This window comes from Mytilus edulis, chromosome 3, assembly GCF_963676685.1.
Source record: "Mytilus edulis chromosome 3, xbMytEdul2.2, whole genome shotgun sequence".
Taxonomy (NCBI): domain Eukaryota; kingdom Metazoa; phylum Mollusca; class Bivalvia; order Mytilida; family Mytilidae; genus Mytilus; species Mytilus edulis.
In genome coordinates, this window is record NC_092346.1 from 6794523 (window position 1) to 6820347 (window position 25825).

Sequence of the window (25825 nt, forward strand, 5' to 3'; positions counted from 1 at the left end):
GTTTGAAAAAACGTCTCGTTAATCATATCGTGATGGAAAGCAAGTGGAAAACTATAAATATTTGAACTAAATCTTACAAAGATTTATATTTTTATTAAAATAATTGTTTCTCCAATAGCTCTTTGCATCCATGACAGCTGTTTATTCGGGACAATTATATAATTTTTATGTAAACTTTGTTGTACATGACTTTTAGAACGCACCTACGCATGTGAAATTTCCGCGGGGTTTTTGGTGAATATACTCAAATTCAAATACGTCGGATATCTTTTTTAAAGATAGTTCTTGTTTGAAAATGTGAAACATTGAAATGATGTGTGGGGAAAAAATCCACTAGACTTATATTTAGAAGTTAAAATTGGGATATAGTTTATGCTTAAAATTATTTTTATATTTTTATTAGAAAGGTAATAATGATAGATATCTACATAGATGAACGGGAAATAGAATAACCGATACATTATAAACACAAAAATATATGTTTCTCATTTTTATTTCAACTGGAATATTCATAACAAAGCATAAACGGTTTAACCACAAGGGGTTTATGTCCTCGTTTTCTAAATTTGCACATTATTATATGACACGGACATATACATAGACTATCACAATTAACTCATAACGTTATTATATGACACGGACAGATACACAGACCATTACAATTGACTGATAACGTAATAATATGACACGGACAGATACACAGACTATCACAATTGACTGATAACTTTATTATATGACACGGACAGATACATAGACTATCACAATTAACTCATAACGTTATTATATGACACGGACAGATACACAGACTATTACAATTGACTGATAACTTTATTATATGACACGGACAGATACATAGACTATCACAATTGACTGATAACTTTATTATATGACACGGACAGATACACAGACTATCACAATTGACTGATAACTTTATTATATGACACGGACAGATACATAGACTATCACAATTAACTCATAACGTTATTATATGACACGGACAGATACACAGACCATCACAATTGACAGATAATGTAATAATATGACACGGACAGATACACAGACTATCACAATTGACTGATAACTTTATTATATGATACGGACAGATACATAGACTATCACAATTAACTCATAACGTTATTATATGACACGGACAGATACATAGACTATCACAATTAACTCATAACGTTATTATATGACACGGACAGATACACAGACCATCACAATTGACTGATAAGTATAGATTATTACATGGCATTTTTCATATCAGACCCTTTATCGGCCCAAGCTTATGATATCAGCCCAAGAGCCGCAGGCTCGAGGGCTAATATCATGAACGAGGGCCGATAAAGGGTCTGATATGAAAAATGACATGTAATTATCTTTTTATCATATACTTCAGCAGAAGAAATACAGACAAGAACTATTAAAATTTTATTTTGTTTGTCTTTGCGCTTTCAGATAATATTTACAGCCGACAACCAAAAAAAATCTTATCTTTAATTTTTTTTATTGATATTACAAGCATTTTATTTATCTTGTCACAACAACTATCATGTTCTTCAATAATATTGTTACCTCATTTATGTCTTTCAAAACATTTTTAACTTAATTTATTTTTGCTCCTCAACCATTTTGTGAAAAGTCTTATCACTTGCCGTTTTCCGCGTTCTGTTGTCGTTTCAAACAAATTTCCGGAAATGCACGAAGTTGCATGTGATAAACGTCACGGAAATTAACGGAAAGGCATGTGATAACATTCCGGAAGCAGTCAATAAAGGTACCTTTATCAGCCCGCTATGGAGTTTCTTAGGAATCTGATCAATAAACCTAGTAATCCTTTCATAGCCTTTTGATATTTTCAAATGTTATTGAACTGTAAAATTTTAGTAATATTTTATACAAGTATATGCTAATGTAATAATATGACACGGACAGATACACAGACCATCACAATTGACTGATAATGTAATAATATGACACGGACAGATACACAGACCATCACAATTGACTGATAATGTAATAATATGACACGGACAGATACATAGACCATCACAATTGACTGATAATGTAATAATATGACACGGACAGATACACAGACCATCACAATTGACTGATAATGTAATAATATGACACGGACAGATACATAGACCATCACAATTGACTGATAACTTTATTATATGACACGGACATTGATAACATTATTATATGACACAGAAGATACACAAACTATTACAATTGACTGATAACATAATTATATGACACGGACAGATACACAGACTATCATAATTCATTGATAACGTTATTATATGACACGGACAGATACATAGACTATCACAATTGACTGATAACGTTATTATATGACACGCACAGATACATACACCGTAGACTGAGTTACAAGTTAACTTAGTGTTGAGCAGACCAGGGAACAGGTTTGGTTTCGATCGGATTTGTCAAAGCAAAAGTTAACTTATGTTAACTTTTTAGTAGGTCTGGTTTTGAATTTAACTCATGTTAACTATTTGGTAGGACTGGTTTCGAAGTTAACTTATGGTTAACCTATGACAGGACTGGTCCGAAGTTAACTTGTATCAATAGCGGACCTTTTTCCAAGTTAACTTTTTGGCAGACATAACAACAGTCCTAGGACAAAGTCCACTAAATTATGCATGTTTGCTGATGACACTCAGCTTTTTAACAAAAATGAGAAATCAGTAGAAAAATCTTTTGATGTCCTAACGCTATATGAAAAAGCTTCGGGATCTAATAACAATTTTGATAAAACCAAAGGTTTACTTATAGGATATCTTTAAAGGAAAACACTAAAATTATATAAAAAAAAATCACAAAATACTGAACTTAGAGAAAAGTCAATTCGGAAAGTCCATAATCACATGGCAAAATCAAATAACAAAACGCATCAAAAACAAATGGACGAGAACTGTCATATTCCTGACTTGGAACAGGCATTTTCAAATGTAGAAAATGGTGGATTAAACCTGGTTTTATAGCGCTAACCCTCTCACTTTAATGACAGTCTCAACAAATTCCGTTTATTTACATTGATGCGTTAAACAAAATATTCAAAACATGGGTACATCAGTCATCATCGTATAACAATTTTAAAAGGAACAATTTAACAGAACACCAACACATCTACTATCTACGAATACATTGATTGATTTGAGTGTCTGACGTCAGAAATTTTTATACGTCACATAACTTTGTCGTTTAATGTGCATACAAACAATTTTAAATAGGCAATGTTAGCATACAGGGTAAAAAAATCAAAAGTATGTAAGAATAAATTTCTGAAATAGACCGAGATTTAAACTAGTCCAAAAGTATAATTTATAAGAATCCAAAAATAGTTGATTCCACTACGCGATTGAATGATTTTGACGTTTGTGGTTCAACGTATATAGTACTTCATAATAGAAATATATCATACTGACAAATAATAGAACAATATCATACTGACGGGATCTTTTAAAGTACAGGATCGCGTTATAAGAACAAAAGAAATACAAAATGTCGCATATACAAAACAAACCACTAAAAAATGAAAGCCAATACAAACACATTGACGAGATGTATAAGTACCGAGCCATGGATTACAGGTAATGTAAAAACACTCGGAGTAAATCAAGGATATGATTTTGATAATGATGCTATATGGCAAAGCGTTATAGAAAAGATTAAAAATTATGTCCACGTGTGGAAAAGCAGGAAACTTTCATTTTGTGGTAAAACCTTAATAGTAAAAAAATCATATTGCCCATGTGAAGTTATGAAATTGAAATGTGGGGAATTCTTGAAAAATATTCAAAAGAAATAGACAATTATATTGTTTGGAATTTTATATGGGATGGGAAAGTAATAAAATAGAAATAGAGGTTTGTTGTCTTAATATAAGAAAGGGTGGGATGGGCATGATTAGTATAACCTTATTCATTAGAAGTAAGCAAATAAAGTATCTTTATCGCATTCTTCATGAACCGTTAGAAAGCTGGAATGCGATAGGTAAGTATTGGCCTCGACAATTTATAGTATAATGATCAGTATTTGTTTATGTAAATGTTCAAATATTAAAGGACTAAGTTTTAAAAATAGTCCTTTATTTTATCAGAAATTTAATTACATATGGTCTGATTTTCTAAAAATTGGAGATTATCCCAAAACTAAGAACGAGGTACCTAATATGAGACTATTTGGTAATTCAAAAATTTCATTTCAAAATAAGCCATTAGTTTTTTTCTTCCTTTCTAAAAAGTAACATGAAATATATCAAAGACATATGGAATGAAGAAACCAACGAATTGTACAGTTGTTGTTTTATATTTAAAAACTTGTGGATAAAAGAAACTGTATACCGGAATTTTCAAGAGTTAAAAGTTCATTACCAATCGACGTCTTACAAATTTTAGAAATTGATAATGAAATTAATGAAAAAAACCCATATATTTGAAACTATCTAATGAAATGGTCGTATTAAATAGAAATGGGGAAAAAAATCAAACCTAAAGAATTAAAACTCAAATATATTCGTGACATGATCAATAAGAATATATATCCAAAATGTCAACAGAAATGGCAAGAATTTTTTGGGCACGAAATTAATTGGAAAATAGTATGGGGCAATCTTTAAAAAAATAATATCACCAATTAAATGAAAGAATTTCAATGGAAATGCATTCACAATATCATATATACCATGTATACGGAAAGTAGACTTAAAAAAATGCAATGTTCAAACGGAAAATGTCATATTTGTCAAACTGTTAATAATACGGAAAATTTCCAACATTTATTTTTCGATTGCAATACTACAAAATTAATCATTAGTAAAATCAAAGATATTTTCATATTATGGAATGTTCAATAAGATGATGAAAATTTAAAACTTTTTATGCTTTTGGGAGATAGCAGTGGTCAATCGAACCAAACTTTACTTGTAAATCTCTTTTTTATTTTTACAAAATGGTCCTTGTGGAAAATTAGAAACAAGATAAAATATGATGGGATAAAGATGTCATCTACATATATTTTGAATCAATGTATAATCATACATGATAACACATCTGAAATCTGTATTCTGTTATTTATCGAATAATACATTAGACAAAGAAAAAATAAACACATTAATTAATTTTATATTATAAGTACAAACCTTGCAGGAGATAACAGTCACGATGTTATGTGGTCTGCCTTTTAAATCTCTTTAATTTATATTGATTAAGGTAATCCAAAGTTGAGAGATGCACTCGACTATGTTATAATGTTATGTTATTCTGGTTTAGAGGTGCACTCGATTATGTTATAATATTATATTATTTATAACTAGTATTACATTCAGGAAAAATGTTCTTTTTTCATTCATTGTCATATAAGAGAATACAAGTATTATTACACGTGTACTATTGTTTTCTGGTAATACAGTGCACTTTTTCGGCCTCCTGCTTCCCGGACAGTTGGTTGAAATGTAAACGGGAATCCACAGTTTGCATCCTGGGCAACTGAGGAAATTGTAAACAGGAACAGGAAATATTTTGAATAAACAAGTATCTATTTTTTTTAAAGCTGCCGACTGACATTACTAAACGTAGAACATAGCCCTTGGTTATATGCACTTTTTGTCAATTACATCATGTACCTTAGAAACTTTTAGAAATGGAGAATATTCTTACATTGGATCGTCTGAACATGCATGAAATATTTACCTATGGACGTTCAGCAACCATCGATCATCATTATCATCAATCAATCATTTTCTTACATTGGCAAACATGTTTAGAATGTTGAGATTTGTACTAAATGCAAATTTACATCAAAATTGTCAAAGAAATATTCATAAGAGTTATTTCCCTTATATGATGAATTTTACCATTTTTTGGCTTGCTTGACGGAGTCAAAAAGTGAGACATAAGTATGCTCAATTTATGATTTATTGGAACCACTCATTAGTGGTATTTAAATGTTATTTGGTATCCAGTGATATGATCATTGACACCTCCTTAAGTCATATTAGTCATGTTAGTCAGCATGTTAGTCATGTTAGTCAGCAAGTCAGCAAGTCTATTGACTTTAAAACTTTTGCTTAGTTTACAATACATGATATTTAGTATGCAGTTGTATTAGAATTTGAACATCTTATTTCTATATAGATTATTTGTCCCTGTCCCAAAGGTCATGGTCTATTGACTTTGAAACCTCTGATTAGTTTACATGTTAAAAGTATTGCTATTTTAATTTCATCATTTATATTTTACTATCAACATAACAAAAAGGCAAGACATACATTTGTATCTTTTTGTGTTTGTGAACTGTTTGTTTTCATTTTTGCCTAAAACCTATGATGGATTAAGAGAAACTTTGATTAGCAAAAGTGATCTGACAGCAAAACAAGATCACCAAATAAGTTAACACATGGTCGAAATCATTAACGACACATTATTAGAGTAAACATGGTTAATTCTCTTAAATGATGTTTTACAATTTGTTTTTGTGTTTTTATTAGCTCACTTTGCCCAAAGGGCCAATTGAGCTTTTCCCACCACTTGGCGCCCGTCGTCTGTTGTCGTCTGTCATCGTCAGTTGTCGTCGTCGTCCTTAACTTTTATAAAAATCTTATCCTCTAAAACTACTGGGTCAAATTTAACCAATCTTGGCCACAATCATTATAAGGCTATCTAGTTTTAAAAATGTGTCTGTTGACCTGGCCAACCAACCAAGATGGCCACCATGGCTAAAAATAGAACATAGGGGTAAAATGTAGATTTAGGCTTATATTTCTGAAAACAAAGCATTTAGAGCAAATCTGACGGGGTCAAATTGTTTATCAGGTCAAGATCTATCTGCCCAGACATTTTCAGATGATTCAGACAATCTGTTGTTGGGTTGCTGCCCCTGGGGAAATTTGACGTTTTTGGTTATTATCTTGAATTTTGTTAAAAGATAGAGATTAACTGTTAACCGTAATAATGTTCAGTACAGTAAGATTTACAAATGAGTCAACATGACCAAAACAGAGATGGGTCCGATTACTTTCAATGTAAATTACATGTAATCAGATTTTTGGCTGATTAATGATTACACTGATTACTTGAAAAATAGTAATCAATTACAGCTGATTCTGGACCAAAATGGTGAGTTATTGCCCTTTATACATGTTATAGTCAGTTTTTAACAAATTTTCCGCAAACCAAGATGGCCGACTAGGCTAAAAATAATACAAAGGATAAAATGCAGTGTTTGGCTGATATCTCTGAAACCAAAGCAATTAGAGCAAATCCGACAAGGATAAAATTGTTCAATAGGTCAAGATTAATCTCCGACGAAATTTTCAGACTAATCAGTTTGGTTGCTGCCCCGGAATTAGTAATTTTAAGGAAATTTTGCTGTTTTTGGTTATTATCTTGAATATTATTATAGATAGAGATAAACTGTAAACAGCAATAATGTTCAGCAAAGTAAGATTTACAAATCAGTCAAAACGACCGAAATGGTCAGTGGATTCCTTTAGAAGTTATTGCCCTTTATAGTCAATTTTTAACCATTTTTCGAAAATTTTAGTAATCTTTTACAAAAATTTTCTCCTCTGAAACTACTAGGCCAAATTAATCCAAACTTGGCAACAATCATCTTTGGGGTATATTATTTAAAAAATGTGTCCGGTGATCCGGCCATCCAACCAAGATGGCTGCCACGGCTTAAAATAGAACATAGGGGTAAAATGCAGATATGGGCTTATCACTCAAAAACCGAAGCATTTAGAGCAAATCTTACTGGGTACAATTGTTTATCAGGTCTGAAATTTTCAGATGAATCGGACAACCCGTTGTTAGGTAAATGTAACTACCCTGAATTGGTAATTTTAAGGAAAGTTTTTGTTTATTATCTTGAATATTATTATAGATAGAGATAAACTGTAAACAGCAATTATGTTCAGCAAAATAAGATCTACAAATAAGTCAACATGACCAAAATAGTCAATTGACCCCTCAAGGAGTTATTGCCCTTCATAGTAGATTTTAAACATTTTTCATAAATTTTTGTAAATTTTTAGAAAAAAATATCCAATGTAATTACTGGGCCAAGTTCATTATAGAGAGAGATAATTGTAGCAACAAGAATGTTCAGTAAAGTAAGATCTACAAGCACATCACCATCACCAAAACACAATTATGTCATGAATATATATGTGTCCATTGTTTAATATGCACATAGACCAAGGTGAGCGATACAGGCTCTTTAGAGCCTCTAGTTAAGAAACAAAATGCACATACACATGATAAAGGAAATTTAAATAAATCAGTACAAATATTAAACTGGTCAACAAGCATCCAATTGACCTGTTCAGACATTTTGTTTCATTTATATCTTATTTTGCAGTAAATATACCAGATATCATAGTATTTTCTTCATAACACTCAAGATTCAAGCAAACTTGAATGCCATGTATTAGTGTCACATAGCACATAACAATGATTAAGAAATTGTAGTAAAGATCTTTTGCTTGATAGAATTTTGTTTAAAATAAGCAAAGGAACAAAGTAGACTTAAATATTGCATCTCTTTCTGTAGAGGAAGAAAACTATGCATGCTTTATAATGTTTGAATGAGTCAAATATAACTGAACAATCAATTGTTATTCATACTGCCCTGAAAATAATAATTTTCATGAACTTGAAGTCTTTAATTGGGTTTTTAAAAATTACTTACTTTGTTATACATGTTATATATATGTAAAATACACTTAAATATCAGTATATAAAGGAATTTTACCAGAAAGCATCCAATTGACCAGTTCATTCAGACATTAAAATTAATGTACAACTTATTTTTCAGTAAAAACATGGTAAATAAATAGATTTCCAAGTGGTTTTCATCATCAGAGGGGCAACAACCAAGACTAAATCAAACTTGAATGTCATGATTTATTGTCATATAGTGAATAACTATCATTTTGACAATTAGAATAAATATATTTTGTTTGAGAGAATTCTGTCTAAAATTAGTAAAGGAATAAAGAAGTCCTAACTATGGCATCTCTTTCTGTAGAGGAAGAAAACTATGTTCGAATGAGTTTGTTATTAACTGGTATTTCTCCTCGTGCAGCAAGAACTTTCTTTGATAGTGAATTTGCTCCAGCATGTTTAGAAGTGACAATAAAAAAGGAGTATAACAAATTGCTTGACTTAAAAAAGAAGCATAGAATCAACCAATCACAGTGGAACCTTCTGTGTCCAAGATTTCCCGGTGAGTACAGAAATTGTTATTTTAAATACAATGTTTCCCTTTCGTAGATTCCTAAAAGAAAGTATACACAAAACTTTACATGATGTTTATATATATTGTTCATAGCCAAACATTCTGTTCCAAAATATTTGTTATTGCAGATAATTTAAATATCCTTTTTCTAGTATCAGTTTTTATATACGTCCAATTTCAGAACGCATTTTGGTATACCGTTGTCTTTCCATGTCAGTCTGTACATGTATGTCCTTCCTTTCATCCGTCCCTTCATTCATCCCGAAATTGGTTTCAGTACTCTAACTTTATGTTATGAAATTTATACAAAATGCTTATTACCACAACAAAATAGCTCAAGTTTTATTTGAGCTGGTATCCCTTTATAGTTCTAGATTTATGCCCCTTTACCCTATCTAATCTTAGTTTGCTTCAACCAAATGCTATTAAAATTATGCACAAAGCTTAGAACAACAAAATACAGATCAAGATTGAATTTTGGTGGCATCTTACTATTTATTTAGAATAATTGCTGAATTTTGAGTTTCTGTTCTCTAACTTTAGTTTGTCTCAACAAAATGACAGACAATTTAGACACAATGCTTATTACTTAAAAACACAAAGTATGTTTGAATTTTGGTGATGTCACTTTTACATTTCTAGAGTTAACGTTATGTTTAAGTTGACGAAAAGATATATGAGTAAACTAAATAGAAGTTTTTTTGAAAAAGTTTTATTCTAGAGTGATGAATTTTACATCCCAAATAGGGCAAAATTTTACAAAATCGTACAGATTTCAACCAAATAAACGCATCTATGGAAACAAAGTGTGCAGGGGTTGACAAACTAAATATTTGTGCAAGATATGTAAAATGCCATAACAAAGATTATGCTAAAAGTTTTTCTTAGTCGACGCCTGCTCTCTCTCGATATGTTTCCTATCCGATGCAAGAAAGTAATGGTAATTAATCCATTTTCATTGAATTTTTGTCTATAAAATTCAAAATGAGTGCAAATAATGTGAAGTCCTGAACAAAGTCAAGTATGTAAAATTTCAACAACCAAAAATTTGATATTGTCATTGTACAAGCTATGATTTATTTTTGCATTGGTCAATTAATCCTGATTTTGACTTTTTGCCAGAAATTGGGGCCATTTTAGGAATTTATCCAACATACTCCTTTTGCTGTATCTCTAGAAGCTTTTTCAAATGAAAGCATTATAAAATGAAGATTTTTATCCCCCCCCCCCTGCTGAATTATTCATTTCGGTTTTCTAACTTGCATGTAAGTTAGCCTCAACCAAATCTAATGAAACTTATACACAATGCTTATTACCATGATTACCACAAAATACATATCAAGTTTGAATTTTGGTGGTGTCACTTTTACCAAAGTACCAAATTCTAGAGTTATGATTTGATGATTTTTTTCATTTCTGTTCTCTAACTTAAGTTAGCCTCAACCAAATGTTATGTCAAGAAATATGCTCTTTATAGATGGAAAAAATTGCTGGATTTTCGTTTTTATTCTCATGGTTCTCTAACATAAGCTTTCCTCATCCAAATTTTTGAAACTTAAACATAATATTTATTTCCACAAAACTCAGATCAAGTTGAAATTTTGGTAGAGTCACTTTTACCATTCTTCGGTTATGTCCCTTTATAACTTTATATGATATGCAAGCAAGGGCATCATCTTTGTTCTGTGGACACATTCCCCATTTATTTCACAATTATCTGTAATAACATTATTTATAACAAGAACCTATTAATCTCCCTCCCCCTGTTCAAGTCACACTTAGCTGAATATGATTCGAAAAGTGAAACAAAAATTGTGTTAGCTTATCAATTGCAAGCATCATGAAACCATGTTGCCATATTCCATAATAAGCAATAAAAGTTCTATGATAAAAAAAATGGCAAAGAATTTAAAAGAAATAGTAGCAGCTTTGTTCATATTCTTGTTCCTGGCTTTTACAGAGGGTAAAAATGTTTGTGAGCATGGTGATTCCCAGTTACTCACCTCTGACTAGTGGTATTACATTGTGCTTTTTAGCTCACCTGGCCCGAAAGGTCCAAGTTAGCTTTTCACATCACTTGGCTTCCGTCGTTGTCGTCGTTAACTTTTACAAAAATCTTCTCCTCTGAAACTACTCGGCCAAATTTAAATAAATTTGTCCACAGTCATAGAGATAAACTGTAAACAGCAATAATGTTCAGCAAAGTAAGATTTACATATAAGTCAGCATGACCAAAATGGTCAGTTGACCCCTTAATCATTTAAGGAGTTATTGCCCTTTATAATCAATTTTTAACAATTTTTCGTAAATTTTGTAAATTTTTACACAACATTTTCCTCTGTAGCTACTGGGCTATGTTCATTATAGATAGAGATAATTGTAAACAGCAAGAATTTCAGTACAGTAAGATCTACAAACACATCACCATCATGGAAACAAAATTTTGTGATAAATCCTTCTGTGTCCTTTGTTCAATATGCACATAGACCAAGGTGAGCGGCACAAGCTCTTTAGAGTCTCTAGTTTTTCAAAATTGCTAAATTTATGTTCCTTTGAATCACTTATTTACAACTGAAATCAATGAACATGATGGACGCACTATACAATTTTTAGGTAAGAATATTTCCAAGTTATTATTGATTTGGCTAAAAATGTATTAATAAACAAACTTGCTATTTGCTTTTACTTTTATAATCTTTATTATATAATGTATTTTCTAGATGTTCCAGATTCTAAAACATTCGACGTAACTTTGATGATACTTTTACTGAGGAATTTGACTCCAATCACCCCTCCTCTTTGTGGATTTGACCATTTACCTTCTGCAATAGAAACCACACCAGCTGCAGACTTAGCAAGGATCAAACACTACAGGAATCACTTGGCTCATCTGGATGATGGCACACTAGACACAGGGTTATTCAATACTGCTTGGAATGATATAACTAATGTATGTATATAAATATTCTGTAATTATACTGAAGAGATGAGTAGATGTTCATTTCTGTACACTTGAATATACTTTTTGTATTGCGTTTATATGTTATTGTTTAATACATAACAGAAGGTTACACCTCCTGAAACGAATGCTGATTTTATATCAGCTATAGTTAGAGGAGGGGATAAGGCATCTGCGATGTTGTCATAAGAGTATGAAATGAAAAGTACTGGTTCCAGCCCCGTCCATATCTCAGATATTATAAGCAATATGTCTACTTTATTTGGTGTATTGAAGGATTGTAAGGTGTACATGCCCAACTGGCAGGTGTCATCTGACCTTGACCTTATTTTCATGGTTTAGTGGTTATAGTTTTAAGTTTTTGTGTTTTAGCTTTTTTTTGTAGTACTATATGCAATAGGTCTACTACATTTTGTGTATGGAATGATTGTAAGGTGTGCATGTCCAACTGGCAGGTGTCATCAGACCTTGACCTCATTTTCATGGTTCAGTTGTGATATTTAAGTTTTTAGGTTTTGGTCTATTTATCTAATAATGTATACAATAGGTTAACTATATTTGGTGTATAAAAATATTTCACAATGTACACTTCAGTCTGGCATGTTTTCTTTTAACCTTGACCTCATTTTTATGGTTCATTCATTGGGTCATTGTTCAAATTTAAGTTTTGGTTTTTGGTCTGTTTTACTAATACTATTCTGCTATTAGCAATAGGTCAACTATATATAATGTATGAAATGATTGTAATGTGTATATGTCTGTCTGGCAATTATTATCTGAAAATTACCTCATTTTCATGGTTCATTGGTCAATTTTAAGTTTTCCTGGATAAGTTTGTTTCTTAGATACCAAAGGCAAAAGGTCAACTATAGTTAAATCATGTAATAATTGTCAGGTGTACATGTCTGTCTGGCATGGTTCATCTGACCTTGGCCTCATTTTCATGGTTTATTTAGCAATGTTAAGTTTTCAATGTTAAGTTAGTTTTCTTAGATGTGCAATAGCTGAACTATATTTAAAGCATATTTGATGTATGGAATGATTGTAAGGTGTACATGCATTTCCAGTTTTATGTATCTGACTTCTGCCTCATTTTCTTGGATCATGTTAAAGAAGGCGAGACATTTCAGTGTGTGCACTCTTGTTTAACTTCTTTTGTGTAGTGAGTAAAAACTTAAGAAGATAGATAGAAGGTGAACAGAAAATTATTAGGGATACCAAGATAAACAAAACAGAGACTTTTGTCATGAATTCTATTCTCGTCTACATTTTTAGAAAGTGTTCTTTGTTGAATATGCACATAGACCAAGGTCAACGACACAAGCTATTTAGAGCCTCTAGTTTTAAATGTAGATGAGGGATTTTCAAGTGTATAATGTAATCTATGCTTTATTCATTGATTTCTATTTATATGTTTGCAACGCGACATAGTATTACCTTGTCTGTTATCAACAATATTACAGTAATGATATCAACAGAAGAGGTTTTAGAGATGTTATTTTTTCCCATTACCTTATTTATTATGTCTGCAACAGTAGGTTAAGGTAGATCATTATTATATATTTTTTTTAAACAGAATGTTCTTGTAATTTGCGAAAATGAAGATTTTACTATGCTTTTTTCAAAAATATAATAAAAAGTATGGGTCACCGTCTTATTTTTCAAGCTATGAATCGTTGAATATTGCCTAAATTTGGTTAGTTTGTTCATGAAAAATCACATTAGTGTGCATAAAAAATTTCCATGAGATAGAATTTTGAAATAAATTGTGAGAAGATAGGTTTCATAATATGTTTTAAGAATATAAAGAATAAATGGTGTCACCTAACTTGTTTTCTTACTACAAGTAAAAATTTAAAATGTCCCTATTAGTCCAGTATAAATTTGGTACTAAAAGAGTTATCTCCCCTTAAATGGTTATTTGAAAAAAATGATTTTAAAAACCGAAAACATTGATATTTGTTAAAATATTTTGAATAATACAATAAATCAACAAGGTTTTTTTTTATATAAATAAACAGTCTAACCATTAAATTGCAAATCTGTCTCCAAATTTGCAGATTTGGGCAAATAACTAGACCGATTTTGTACTGTGATTGTACATTCCAAGATGGCAGTATACCATGAATCTACCTTAATCCAAGAAATATCATGGAAGTATTCGAATTGTCTATGAGCTAGAATGTCCTTGTTGTGTTTCAAGTTATTGGAATTTTCTGAAGTAATTGTAAATGTGTTTTCCTAAATGTTTGTAAAATAAAACTTTTGAATTTCTTAGGTTGTGGAAGTTGTTTATATGTTCTTGTTTATTGTACATATATATTACCACACTTTGGACTTGTTTCATCTAACCATATGCATGAGACTTATTCCAATTAGCATATGCACATTAAGAAAACAATAATTCTTAGAGAAATCCAAAGGGAACAAGAACAGGTTAAGAAAAAATCAAATGAATGAGTGATTCAACAGCATGAACAGTATGGACTTTTAATATACTTAGGATTCATGTATAAAATTTAGTTTTCATGATCGGAGGGGGTTTTGCAATGTTTTTGGATGCGGTATTTCCTTATTTTTGCATTTTCTTGTATCAAAGTTACAAGCACTTTGAATTGTGCCAAGTATTTCAATGAATGGTGTATAACTATGATAATAATAATCCATAGTTCTTTACCAAGGTTATTGCTGTCTATCAGATTTGTGTCAGCTGTGAGATGATTGTCATTGCTCTTTGGTTCTTATTGAGACAAAGTTTTACAAGACTCCCTCCTGAGTCTGCAATATATTTTCAAGTTATCAAGAATGATTTAAGGGAAATAACTCATTAAATAAATCAAAATACATATTGCATAATTTACAGGCCATAGATAGATTAGGTGGGCAGCAAATGAAGCAGGAGTGTGATCATCTAAAAACCAAACCTTTAGATCAAACCAACCAAGAAATAATGATGGACATCAAACATTCCAATAATGAAATCCAGGAACTAAAAGAATCACTGAAAAGTTTAAAGCGGTCACATACTGAAATGATGAAATCCCATGAGGTATTACAGGTCGACCATAGGAAAGTGACAAAGGAAATGGTAGTAATGAAGACCTCTCAAATGGATACTGTGCCTTGGAATATAAGAGGTAAACAGTTAAAGGTGATGTGATGTTGGTACATCTACTCAATATATCTTAAAGATCAATATATAAAGGATTCCAGGTTGGTAAGAGGTAACAAAACCTTTGGATTTTCAAATTAATCATAATGTCTTATCTGGTAATATTGTTATCGAATAAGAATATTGCTTCACGTTTTTGAGGCTGTTTGCATCTTTGTGGTTTTGCATAGTGCAATATTTTAAACTATTCTGGTAGATGCTTGCTTTGTAACTTTCTCATTATTTGGAATCCCTCATACCTCATCGTCTGTTAACTTTAAAAAAAATCTTCTCTTTTTTCAAAGTGATTCATTCAAACATGTTAAATGACGATTTTGTTTATCCTTTTTGTGTTTGGGCAAACATTAAAGAAAATAGAAAGACAATTTAAACAAATATCAGCCCTACCAGATCACCAAAAAGAGATTTTTCTCATAATTTCTATATCAGCTAGAATATTGGAGAGTGTCCATTGTTGACGATGCACATTAACCTTGATTAGCGACACAGGGTCATTTGAGCCTTTAGTATAAAAAACATTGATTTACAAGAAATAAATTATTCACACAAATGTTTTACATCAATCAGCTACATATTCCTGTAATGCAATGATGTACTACTTTCGTGGGTATCAATTTATGTTGATTGACGAAATCTTTCATTTTCTTGGATATTTAATTTCATTGTTTTACATTTAACACAGTAGAAAATTTGTATTTCATTGCATTTAAATTTATGAAATCACCTTTACCCACAAAATCCAGGAAAATTGGTATCTCACGATTAATAACGAATCCACAGAATATAATCTATATATTTCTATCTGAGAAATGAGTAAGTATTCCTGAATTTATCTTTCAGGAAAAATTAATGATACACTTAAAGATTGGAAGGACAATGATGATTCGATGTTTATAGATACAAGAGCTGCCCAGTATGTACTCAAATGTATCAAGGAAAATAGTTGTGTAACTATTACGGCTAGTTCTGGTGTAGGGAAGACAGCAACACTGAGACACGTGGCCTTACAGATGACAAAAGAAGAAGAATATGATGTACTTATTGTGACAGAACCAAGTGAAATTGTGAGGTTTTACAATCCAAATAAGAAAATATTGTTTGTTGTTGATGATTTATGTGGTAACTTTTTGCTGGACCAGAGTGACATTAAATGTTGGGAACCAATACTGGAGAACATAAGACAAAATCTTGAAAAAAAACAAACAAAAATACTTGCAGCATGTCGGTTACAAGTTTACCAAGATGATAAGTTTGATTCTTTATCACTTTTTAAGTCATGTGTGTGTAACATGTTATCAGAGAACATTTGCTTGTCAAAAACTGAAAAAGAATCAATAGCTAAATTGTATCTCAATGCAAAAGCCTTTGAGATAAGTGACTTTTATGATATTTATGACTGTTTTCCTCTTTTATGTAAATTGTACCATGATAATCCTGAACTTATTATTACAGATTTCTTTCAAAATCCATTTTCAGTTTATGAAGCAGACATTGATAAATATCTGAAGAAAGGCCATCACGCTAAATACTGTGCATTGGCTTTGTGTGTCATGTTTAACAACCAGTTAAAGGAAGAAATGTTGACAGAACAGGTGAACGAACAAACCAGGGCCATTATAGAGAACACATGTGAAGCATGTAGATTAGACCGTGGAACATCAAGACTTGTATTACAGGATGAACTTGACTCACTCACAAATACATTCATAAAAAAATAAGCAAACATGTACAAAATTTTACATGATAAAATATTTGACTTTCTTGCTAAGATCTATGGACAAAAAATAATCTATTGTTTGATAAGGAATGCAGACAGTGGTTTGATCAAGGAAAGATTTTTATTAGAAAGAAAGGACGACATGGATCAGTTTATCACTATTATACCTCCAGCGTATCATCAGATGTATATACAGAGAATGATTGATGACTGGTCAAAGGGAAAAGTTCAAGATGTATTTAGTAACATCAATATGAAGATACCTCAGTTCACACAGAAATTTCTTAGCTATTTGAATACACTAGATATATCTTATCAGAGACAACTGGCAAATATCTGTGATGAACGTAAACCTTTTCCTTTCATGTCTGATGATGACGATACCTATAGTACTTCTTTATTACATTGTTGTTCTTTAGGAGATCTTTATTTGGCTAGATGGTGTTGTGATTATGGGGTAAATGTAAACAGGTGTACATATAATGGTCAATCGCCCATAATGATTGTTTCTGAACAAGGTCATACAGAAATAGTAAAGATGTTGCTAGACAGAGGAGCAGACTGTAATAAATGTGACTGGAGGGGTCAGTCACCTATACTGAAGGCTTGTAAACATGGTCAAACAGAAATAATAAAGATGTTGTTAGACAGAGGAGCTGACTATAATAAATTTTAAATGTGACTGGAGGGGTCAGTCACCTGTACTGAAGGCGTGTGAACATGGTCAAACAGAAATAATAAAGATGTTGTTAGACAAAGGAGCTGACTATAATAAATGTGACTGGAGCGGTCAGTCACCTGTAATGATTTCTTGTAAACATGGCCATACAGAAATAGTAAAGATGTTGTTAGACAGAGGAGCAGACTGTAAAAAATGTGACAGGTTGGGTCAGTCACCTATAATGAAGGCTTGTAAACATGGTCATACAGAAATAGTAAAGATGTTGTTAGACAGAGGATCAGACTGTAATAAATGTGACGAGTGCGGTCAGTCACCTGTAATGATGGCTTGTGAACATGGTCATACAGAAATAGTAAAGATGTTGTTAGACAGAGGAGCAGACTGTAATAAATGTGACAGGTTGGGTCAGTCACCTGTAATGAAGGCTTGTGAACATGGTCATACCGAAATAGTAAAGATGTTGTTAGACAGAGGATCAGACTGTAATAAATGTGACTGGGGTCAGTCACCTGTAATGAAGGCTTGTGAACATGGTCATACCGAAATAGTAAAGATGTTGTTAGACAGAGGAGCAGACTGTAATAAATGGCACTGGAGCGGTAAGTCACCTGTAATGATTGCTTGTAAACATGGCCATACAGAAATAGTAAAGATGTTTTTAGACAGAGGAGTAGACTGTTATAAATGTGACAGGTTGGGTCAGTTACCTATAATAAAGGCTTGTGAACATGGTCATACCGAAATAGTAAAGATGTTGTTAGACAGAGGAGCAGACTGTAATAAATGTGACGGTAGGGGTCAGTCACCTGTAATGAAGGCTTGTGAACATGGTCATACCGAAATAGTAAAGATGTTGTTAGACAGAGGAGCAGACTGTAATAAATGTGACGAGTGGGGTCAGTCACCTGTAATGAAGGCTTGTGAACATGGTCATGCCGAAATAGTAAAGATGTTGTTAGACAGAGGAGAGTCTGTAATAAATGTGACGGGTAGGGTCAGTCACCTGTAATGAAGGCTTGTGAACATGGTCATACCGAAATAGTAAAGATGTTGTTAGACAGAGGAGCAGACTGTAATAAATGTGACTTAAGAGGTCAGTCATATGTAATGATGGCTTGTGAACATGGTCATACAGAAATAGTAAAAATGTTGTTAGACAGAGGAGCAGACTGTAATAAATGTGACATGATGGGTCAGTCAGTTTTAATGATTGCCTATAAAAGAGGATACAATGATATAATTGCTATGATTCATCAACATTCCAGTCAGAAAATTGTTTGAAATAAAGTTTAAACAATTTTTTAATGTTTTAAAGCCTGTTGATGTTTATACCTGTTATATTGAAAGTTTGATATTCGACCTTTTTTCAAGAGACATACTAGTTAATGCTTATATTGCTTAAGGATGTACTTTGGTCAGGTTTATGAATTTTTGTCAGATGTTTGGACTCCTTGGTTTTTACGCCCCGCCGTAGTACGTACGTACGTACGTATGTTTCAAAGTTGGTTTCCGTTCTCTAACTCTAGTTTGCCACAACCAAATTTTATGAAACTTATACACAATGCTTATTACCACAATACACAGATCAAGTTGGAAATTGGGTTGCGTCACTATAATCGTTCTAGAGTTATGCTCCTTTACAAATGGAAAAATTCCTGAATTTTACGTGGTTTCCGTTCTCTTACTTTAGTTTGCCTAAACCAAATGTTATGAAACTTATACATAATGCTTATTACCACATAATACAGATCAAGTTTGAAATTTGGTGGCGTCACTTTTACCGTTCTTTAGTTATGCCCCTTTATAAACATAAAAATTGCTGTATTTTTCGTTTCCGTTCTCTAACTTTAGTTATATTAAGTCATTATTAGGTGCACAGTAGTGAGTACAGGGGAGTCATTGTTAGCCTACATTATGAGAAAATCAGTCATTATAAAGTCTACAGTATTAGAAATACGAGAGTCATTATGAGGTCAGAAAATAAAAATCCTCATAAAGTCCACAGTACGACATGAGTCATAATTAGGTCTACAGAAGTGAGAACGTCATTATTAGGTCTACAGGAATGAGAATATGTGAGCCGTTACAAGGTCACATGAGAACATGAGAGTCGTATAAGATCTTCGATAATGAGAACATCAGAGTAATTATCAGGTCAACAATAGTAAGAAGACGGCGGTCAGTATTACGTATAAAATAGTGAGATCAAGAGAGTCATTATGATTTCATCAATAGCGAGAACGAGAGGGTCATTATTAGGTCTTAAAAAGTGAAAATATGTGTGTTCAGGTCTACACATTAGAACATTAGAACATTAGTCATTAGGTTACAATTGGAGAGAACATCAGTCATTATTATGTGTGACCAACTGGTCTACGATAGTGAGAACATATTAGTCATTATAAAATATACACAGTACAAAGAAAACAAGAGAAATTATAAGGTCGACAGAAGGAAGAACATGAGAGTCAGCATAATGTCTACAATAGTGAGAACTTGCTCACTCATTATAACAACGTCTATAGTACAAATAGAATGAAACTCATTCTAATTTCTGAAGTTGTGAAAACTTGAGAGTCATTACTAGGTCTACAATAGTGAGAAGAGTCATTATAAGGTCTACAGTACTAAGAATATTGGAGTTATTATAAGGTCTACAGTAGTTAGAACATGAATATTGTTATAGGGTCTACAATAGTGAGAACATTAGATTTATAATTAGGCTACAATAAGGACAAAATGAGAGTAGTTATAAAGTATACAGTATTAGGAACATATAGGCATTATGAAGCCTACAGTAGGCAGAACATGTGAATCATCATAAGGTCTACAGTACTTTCGACATGAGTCATTATTAGGTCTACAGATGGATCATGAGAATCATTATTAGGTCTACAGTGATGAGAATATGTGAGCCATTACAAGATCTACAGTAAAGAGAACACGACAGTCTTTATTAGGTCTACAGTACTAAGAACACCAGTCATTATAGGTCAACAGTAGGGAAACATGATGAGTCATTATAAGGTCTACAATAGTGCAAAACTGTGAGTGTTGATGAGGTTTATATCAAAGAGAACATGATGGACAATATCAGGTCTGTAGTACTTGGAACATGAGTGAGAACATGAGAGTCTTTATAAAGTCTACAATATATTGAGAAGACGACGGTTCTAATTACGTCTACAATAGTGAGAACAAGACGGTCATTATGAATTGATCAATAGCGAGAAAATGACGGTCAATATTAGGTCTTAAATAGTGAAAATATGACAGTTTTATCAGGTCTACAGAACAAAAAACATAAGGCATTAGGTTAACAATAGTGAGAACATGAGTCGTTATTAGGTGGGATCTACTGGTCTACGACAGTGATAACATTTCAGTCATTAAAAGGTCTTCATAGTACAAAGAAAACGAGAGTCATCATAAGGTCTACAGTAGGAAGAACATAAGATTCGGCATAAGGTCTACAGTACTAAGACTGAGAACATATGAGTCATTATAAGGTCTACAGTACTAAGACTAAGAACATATGAGTCATTATAAGGTCTACATTATTAAGAACATGAGAGTCATTAGGTTTACAGTAGTGTAAACATGAGTCCATATCAATTCTTTTAATGTGCGAACATGATAGTCAACATACGGTTTACAAGAATAATAAAATCAGGTCTACAACACTAAGAACATGACATATATTCTTATGTCTGCAGTTGAGAGAACATGTGAGTCATTATTGTGTTTGCATTAGAGATAAAATGACATTCATTATAAGGTATACGATATTGAGAACACGACAGTCACTATTAAGTCTACAGTCGTAAGAATATGAGAGCTATTATTAGGTTTATAGTAAGAGAAATATGACAGTCATTAGATGGTCTGTAAAAGTGAGAACTGTCTCACTCATTATAATGTCTACAGTACAAATAGAATGAGACTCATTCTTATTTCTGAAGTTGTGAGAACTTGAGTCATTACTATGTCTACAATAGTGAGAACATGAGTCATTCTACGGTACTAAGAACATTGGAATTATTATTAAGTTTACAGTCGGAAGAACATGAAGATCTTTATTGGGTCTGCAGTAGTGAAAGCATGAAAGTTATTTTTTAAGTCTACAATAGTGAGAAAATGAGGTCTTTATTAGGTCTATAGTAGTAAGAACATGAGGTCTTTATTAGGTCTATAGTAGTAAGAACATGAGGTCTTTATTAGGTCTATAGTAGTAAGAACATGAAGTCTTTATTAGGTCTATAGTAGTAAGAACATGAGGTCTTTATTAGGTCTATAGTAGTAAGAACATGAGGTCTTTATTAGGTCTATAGTAGTAAGAACATGAGGTCTTCATTAGGTCTATAGTAGTGAGAACTTGAAGTCTTTATTAGGTCTATAGTAGTAAGAACATGAAGTCTTTATTAGGTCTATAGTAGTAAGAACATGAAGTCTTTATTAGGTCTATAGTACTAATAACATCAGGTCTTTATTAGGTCTATAGTAGTAAGAACATGAAGTCTTTATTAGGTCTATAGTAGTGAGAACATGAAGTCTTTATTAGGTCTATAGTAGTAAGAACATGAGGTCTTTATTAGGTCTATAGTAGTAAGAACATGAGGTCTTTATTAGGTCTATAGTAGTAAGAACATGAAGTCATTATTAGGTCTATAGTAGTGAGAACATGAAGTCTTTATTAGGTCTATAGTAGTAAGAACATGAGGTCTTTATTAGGTCTATAGTAGTAAGAACATGAGGTCTTCATTAGGTCTATAGTAGGGAGAACTTGAAGTCTTTATTAGGTCTATAGTAGTAAGAACATGAAGTCTTTATTAGGTCTATAGTAGTAAGAACATGAAGTCTTTATTAGGTCTATAGTACTAATAACATCAGGTCTTTATTAGGTCTATAGAAGTAAGAACATGAAGTCTTTATTAGGTCTATAGTAGTGAGAACATGAAGTCTTTATTAGGTCTATAGTAGTAAGAACATGAGGTCTTTATTAGGTCTATAGTAGTAAGAACATGAGGTCTTTATTAGGTCTATAGTAGTAAGAACATGAAGTCTTTATTAGGTCTATAGTAGTAAAAACATGAAGTCTTTATTAGGTCTATAGTAGTAAGAACATGAGGTCTTTATTAGGTCTATAGTAGTAAGAACATGAGGTCTTCATTAGGTCTATAGTAGGGAGAACTTGAAGTCTTTATTAGGTCTATAGTAGTAAGAACATGAAGTCTTTATTAGGTCTATAGTAGTAAGAACATGAAGTCTTTATTAGGTCTATAGTACTAATAACATCAGGTCTTTATTAGGTCTATAGTAGTAAGAACATGAAGTCTTTATTAGGTCTATAGTAGTGAGAACATGAAGTCTTTATTAGGTCTATAGTAGTAAGAACATGAGGTCTTTATTAGGTCTATAGTAGTAAGAACATGAGGTCTTTATTAGGTCTATAGTAGTAAGAACATGAAGTCTTTATTAGGTCTATAGTAGTAAAAACATGAAGTCTTTATTAGGTCTATAGTACTAAGAACATCAGGTCTTTATTAGGTCTATAGTAGTAAGAACATGAAGTCATTATTAGGTCTATAGTACTAAGAACATGACGGTCATTATTAGGTCTATAGTAGTAAGAACATGAAGTCTTTATAAGGTCTATAGTACTAAGAACATGAAGTCTTTATTAGGTCTATAGTAGTGAGAACATGAAGTCTTTATAAGGTCAGTAGTAGTAAGAACATCAGGTCTTTATTAGGTCAGTAGTAGTAAGAACATGAAGTCTTTATTAGGACTATAGTACTAAGAACATGAAGTCTTTATTAGGTCTATAGTAGTAAAAACATGAAGTCATTATTAGGTCCAGAGTACTAAGAACATGAAGTCTTTATTAGGTCAGTAGTAGTAAGAACATCGGGTCTTTATTAGGTCAGTAGTAGTAAGAACATGAAGTCTTTATTAGGTCTATATTACTAAGAACATGACGGTCATTATTAGGTCTATAGTACTAAGAACATGAAGTCTTTATTAGGTCTATAGTACTAAGAACATGAAGTCTTTATTAGGTCTATAGTAGTAAGAACATGAAGTCTTTATTAGATCTATAGTACTAAGAACATGACGGTTTTTATTAGGTCTATAGTAGTAAGAACATGAAGTCTTTATTAGGTCTATAGTACTAAGAACATGAAGTCTTTATTAGGTCTATAGTAGTGAGAACATGAAGTCTTTATAAGGTCAGTAGTAGTAAAAACATGAAGTCTTTATTAGGTCTATAGTAGTGAGAACATGAAGTCTTTATAAGGTCAGTAGTAGTAAAAACATGACGGTCATTATTAGGTCTATAGTAGTAAGAACATGAAGTCTTTATTAGGTCTATAGTACTAAGAACATGACGGTCATTATTAGGTCTATAGTAGTAAGAACATGCAGTCTTTATAAGGTCTATAGTACTAAGAACATGAAGTCTTTATTAGGTCTATAGTAGTGAGAACATGAGGTCTTTATAAGATCAGTAGTAGTAAGAACATGAAGTCTTTATTAGGTCTATAGTAGTAAAAACATGAAGTCTTTATTAGGTCTATAGTAGTGAGAACATGAAGTCTTTATGAGGTCAGTAGTAGTAAGAACATGAAGTCTTTATTAGGTTTATAGTACTAAGAACATGAAGTCATGATTAGGTCTATAGTAGTGAGAACATGAAGTCTTTATTAGGTCTATAGTAGTAAGAACATGACGGTCTTTATTAGGTCTATAGTAGTAAGAACATGAGGTCTTTATTAGGTCTATAGTAGTAAGAACATGAAGTCTTTATTAGGTCTATAGTAGTAAAAACATGAAGTCTTTATTAGGTCTATAGTACTAAGAACATCAGGTCTTTATTAGGTCTATAGTAGTAAGAACATGAAGTCATTATTAGGTCTATAGTACTAAGAACATGACGGTCATTATTAGGTCTATAGTAGTAAGAACATGAAGTCTTTATTAGGTCTATAGTACTAAGAACATGAAGTCTTTATTAGGTCTATAGTAGTGAGAACATGAAGTCTTTATAAGGTCAGTAGTAGTAAAAACATGAAGTCTTTATTAGGTCTATAGTAGTGAGAACATGAAGTCTTTATAAGGTCAGTAGTAGTAAAAACATGACGGTCATTATTAGGTCTATAGTAGTAAGAACATGAAGTCTTTATTAGGTCTATAGTACTAAGAACATGACGGTCATTATTAGGTCTATAGTAGTAAGAACATGAAGTCTTTATTAGGTCTATAGTAGTAAGAACATGAAGTCATTATTAGGTCTATAGTACTAAGAACATGAAGTCTTTATTAGGTCTATAGTAGTAAGAACATGAAGTCATTATTAGGTCTATAGTACTAAGAACATCAGGTCTTTATTAGGTCTATAGTACTAAGAACATGAAGTCTTTATTAGGTCTATAGTAGGAAGAACATCAGGTCTTTATTAGGTCTATAGTACTAAGAACATGACGGTCATTATTAGGTCTATAGTAGTGAGAACATGAAGTCTTTATGAGGTCAGTAGTAGTAAGAACATGAAGTCTTTATTAGGTCTATAGTACTAAGAACATGAAGTCATGATTAGGTCTATAGTAGTGAGAACATGAAGTCTTTATTAGGTCTATAGTAGTAAGAACATGACGGTCTTTATTAGGTCTATAGTAGTGAGAACATCAGGTCTTTATTAGGTCTATAGTAGTAAGAACATGAAGTCATTATTAGGTCTATAGTACTAAGAACATGACGGTCATTATTAGGTCTATAGTAGTAAGAACATGCAGTCTTTATAAGGTCTATAGTAGTAAGAACATGAGGTCTTTATAAGGTCAGTAGTACTAAAAACATGACGGTCATTATTAGGTCTATAGTAGTAAGAACATGAAGTCTTTATTAGGTCTATAGTACTAAGAACATGAGGTCTTTATTAGGTCTATAGTAGTAAGAACCTGAAGTCTTTATTAGGTCTATAGTACTAAGAACATGAAGTCTTTATTAGGTCTATAGTAGTAAGAACAT

General features: G+C 31.9%; 2 protein-coding genes across 2 annotated transcripts; both read left to right on the forward strand.

Annotated features, from left to right (window-relative positions):
- The first annotated feature begins 8844 nt into the window (after positions 1–8844).
- On the forward strand, positions 8845–17678 carry LOC139514139 (E3 ubiquitin-protein ligase DZIP3-like). The gene is made up of 4 exons (XM_071302915.1): positions 8845–9255; positions 11988–12217; positions 15090–15363; positions 16239–17678. Exons 1-4 carry the CDS (start codon positions 9039–9041, stop codon positions 17114–17116), a joined length of 1599 nt encoding a protein of 532 aa, XP_071159016.1. The 5' UTR covers positions 8845–9038; the 3' UTR covers positions 17117–17678.
- Positions 17679–17736: 58 nt separating this feature from the next.
- Positions 17737–18917, forward strand: LOC139514146 (ankyrin repeat domain-containing protein 50-like). Its single transcript, XM_071302928.1, has one exon. The coding sequence runs from the start codon at positions 17859–17861 to the stop codon at positions 18804–18806; it is 948 nt and encodes a 315-aa protein (XP_071159029.1). The 5' UTR covers positions 17737–17858; the 3' UTR covers positions 18807–18917.
- Positions 18918–25825: the final 6908 nt, after the last annotated feature.

Bases quoted from the DNA above. Each gene is read 5' to 3' on its own strand.
- LOC139514139 (XM_071302915.1), top strand. From the start codon at position 9,039: ATGGCATCTCTTTCTGTAGAGGAAGAAAACTATGTTCGAATGAGTTTG. The intron at 9,256-11,987 runs GTGAGTACAGAA...TGTATTTTCTAG, and splicing joins TCTGTGTCCAAGATTTCCCG to ATGTTCCAGATTCTAAAACA. The intron at 15,364-16,238 runs GTAAACAGTTAA...TTTATCTTTCAG, and splicing joins TGTGCCTTGGAATATAAGAG to GAAAAATTAATGATACACTT.
- LOC139514146 (XM_071302928.1), top strand. From the start codon at position 17,859: ATGTTGTTAGACAAAGGAGCTGACTATAATAAATGTGACTGGAGCGGT.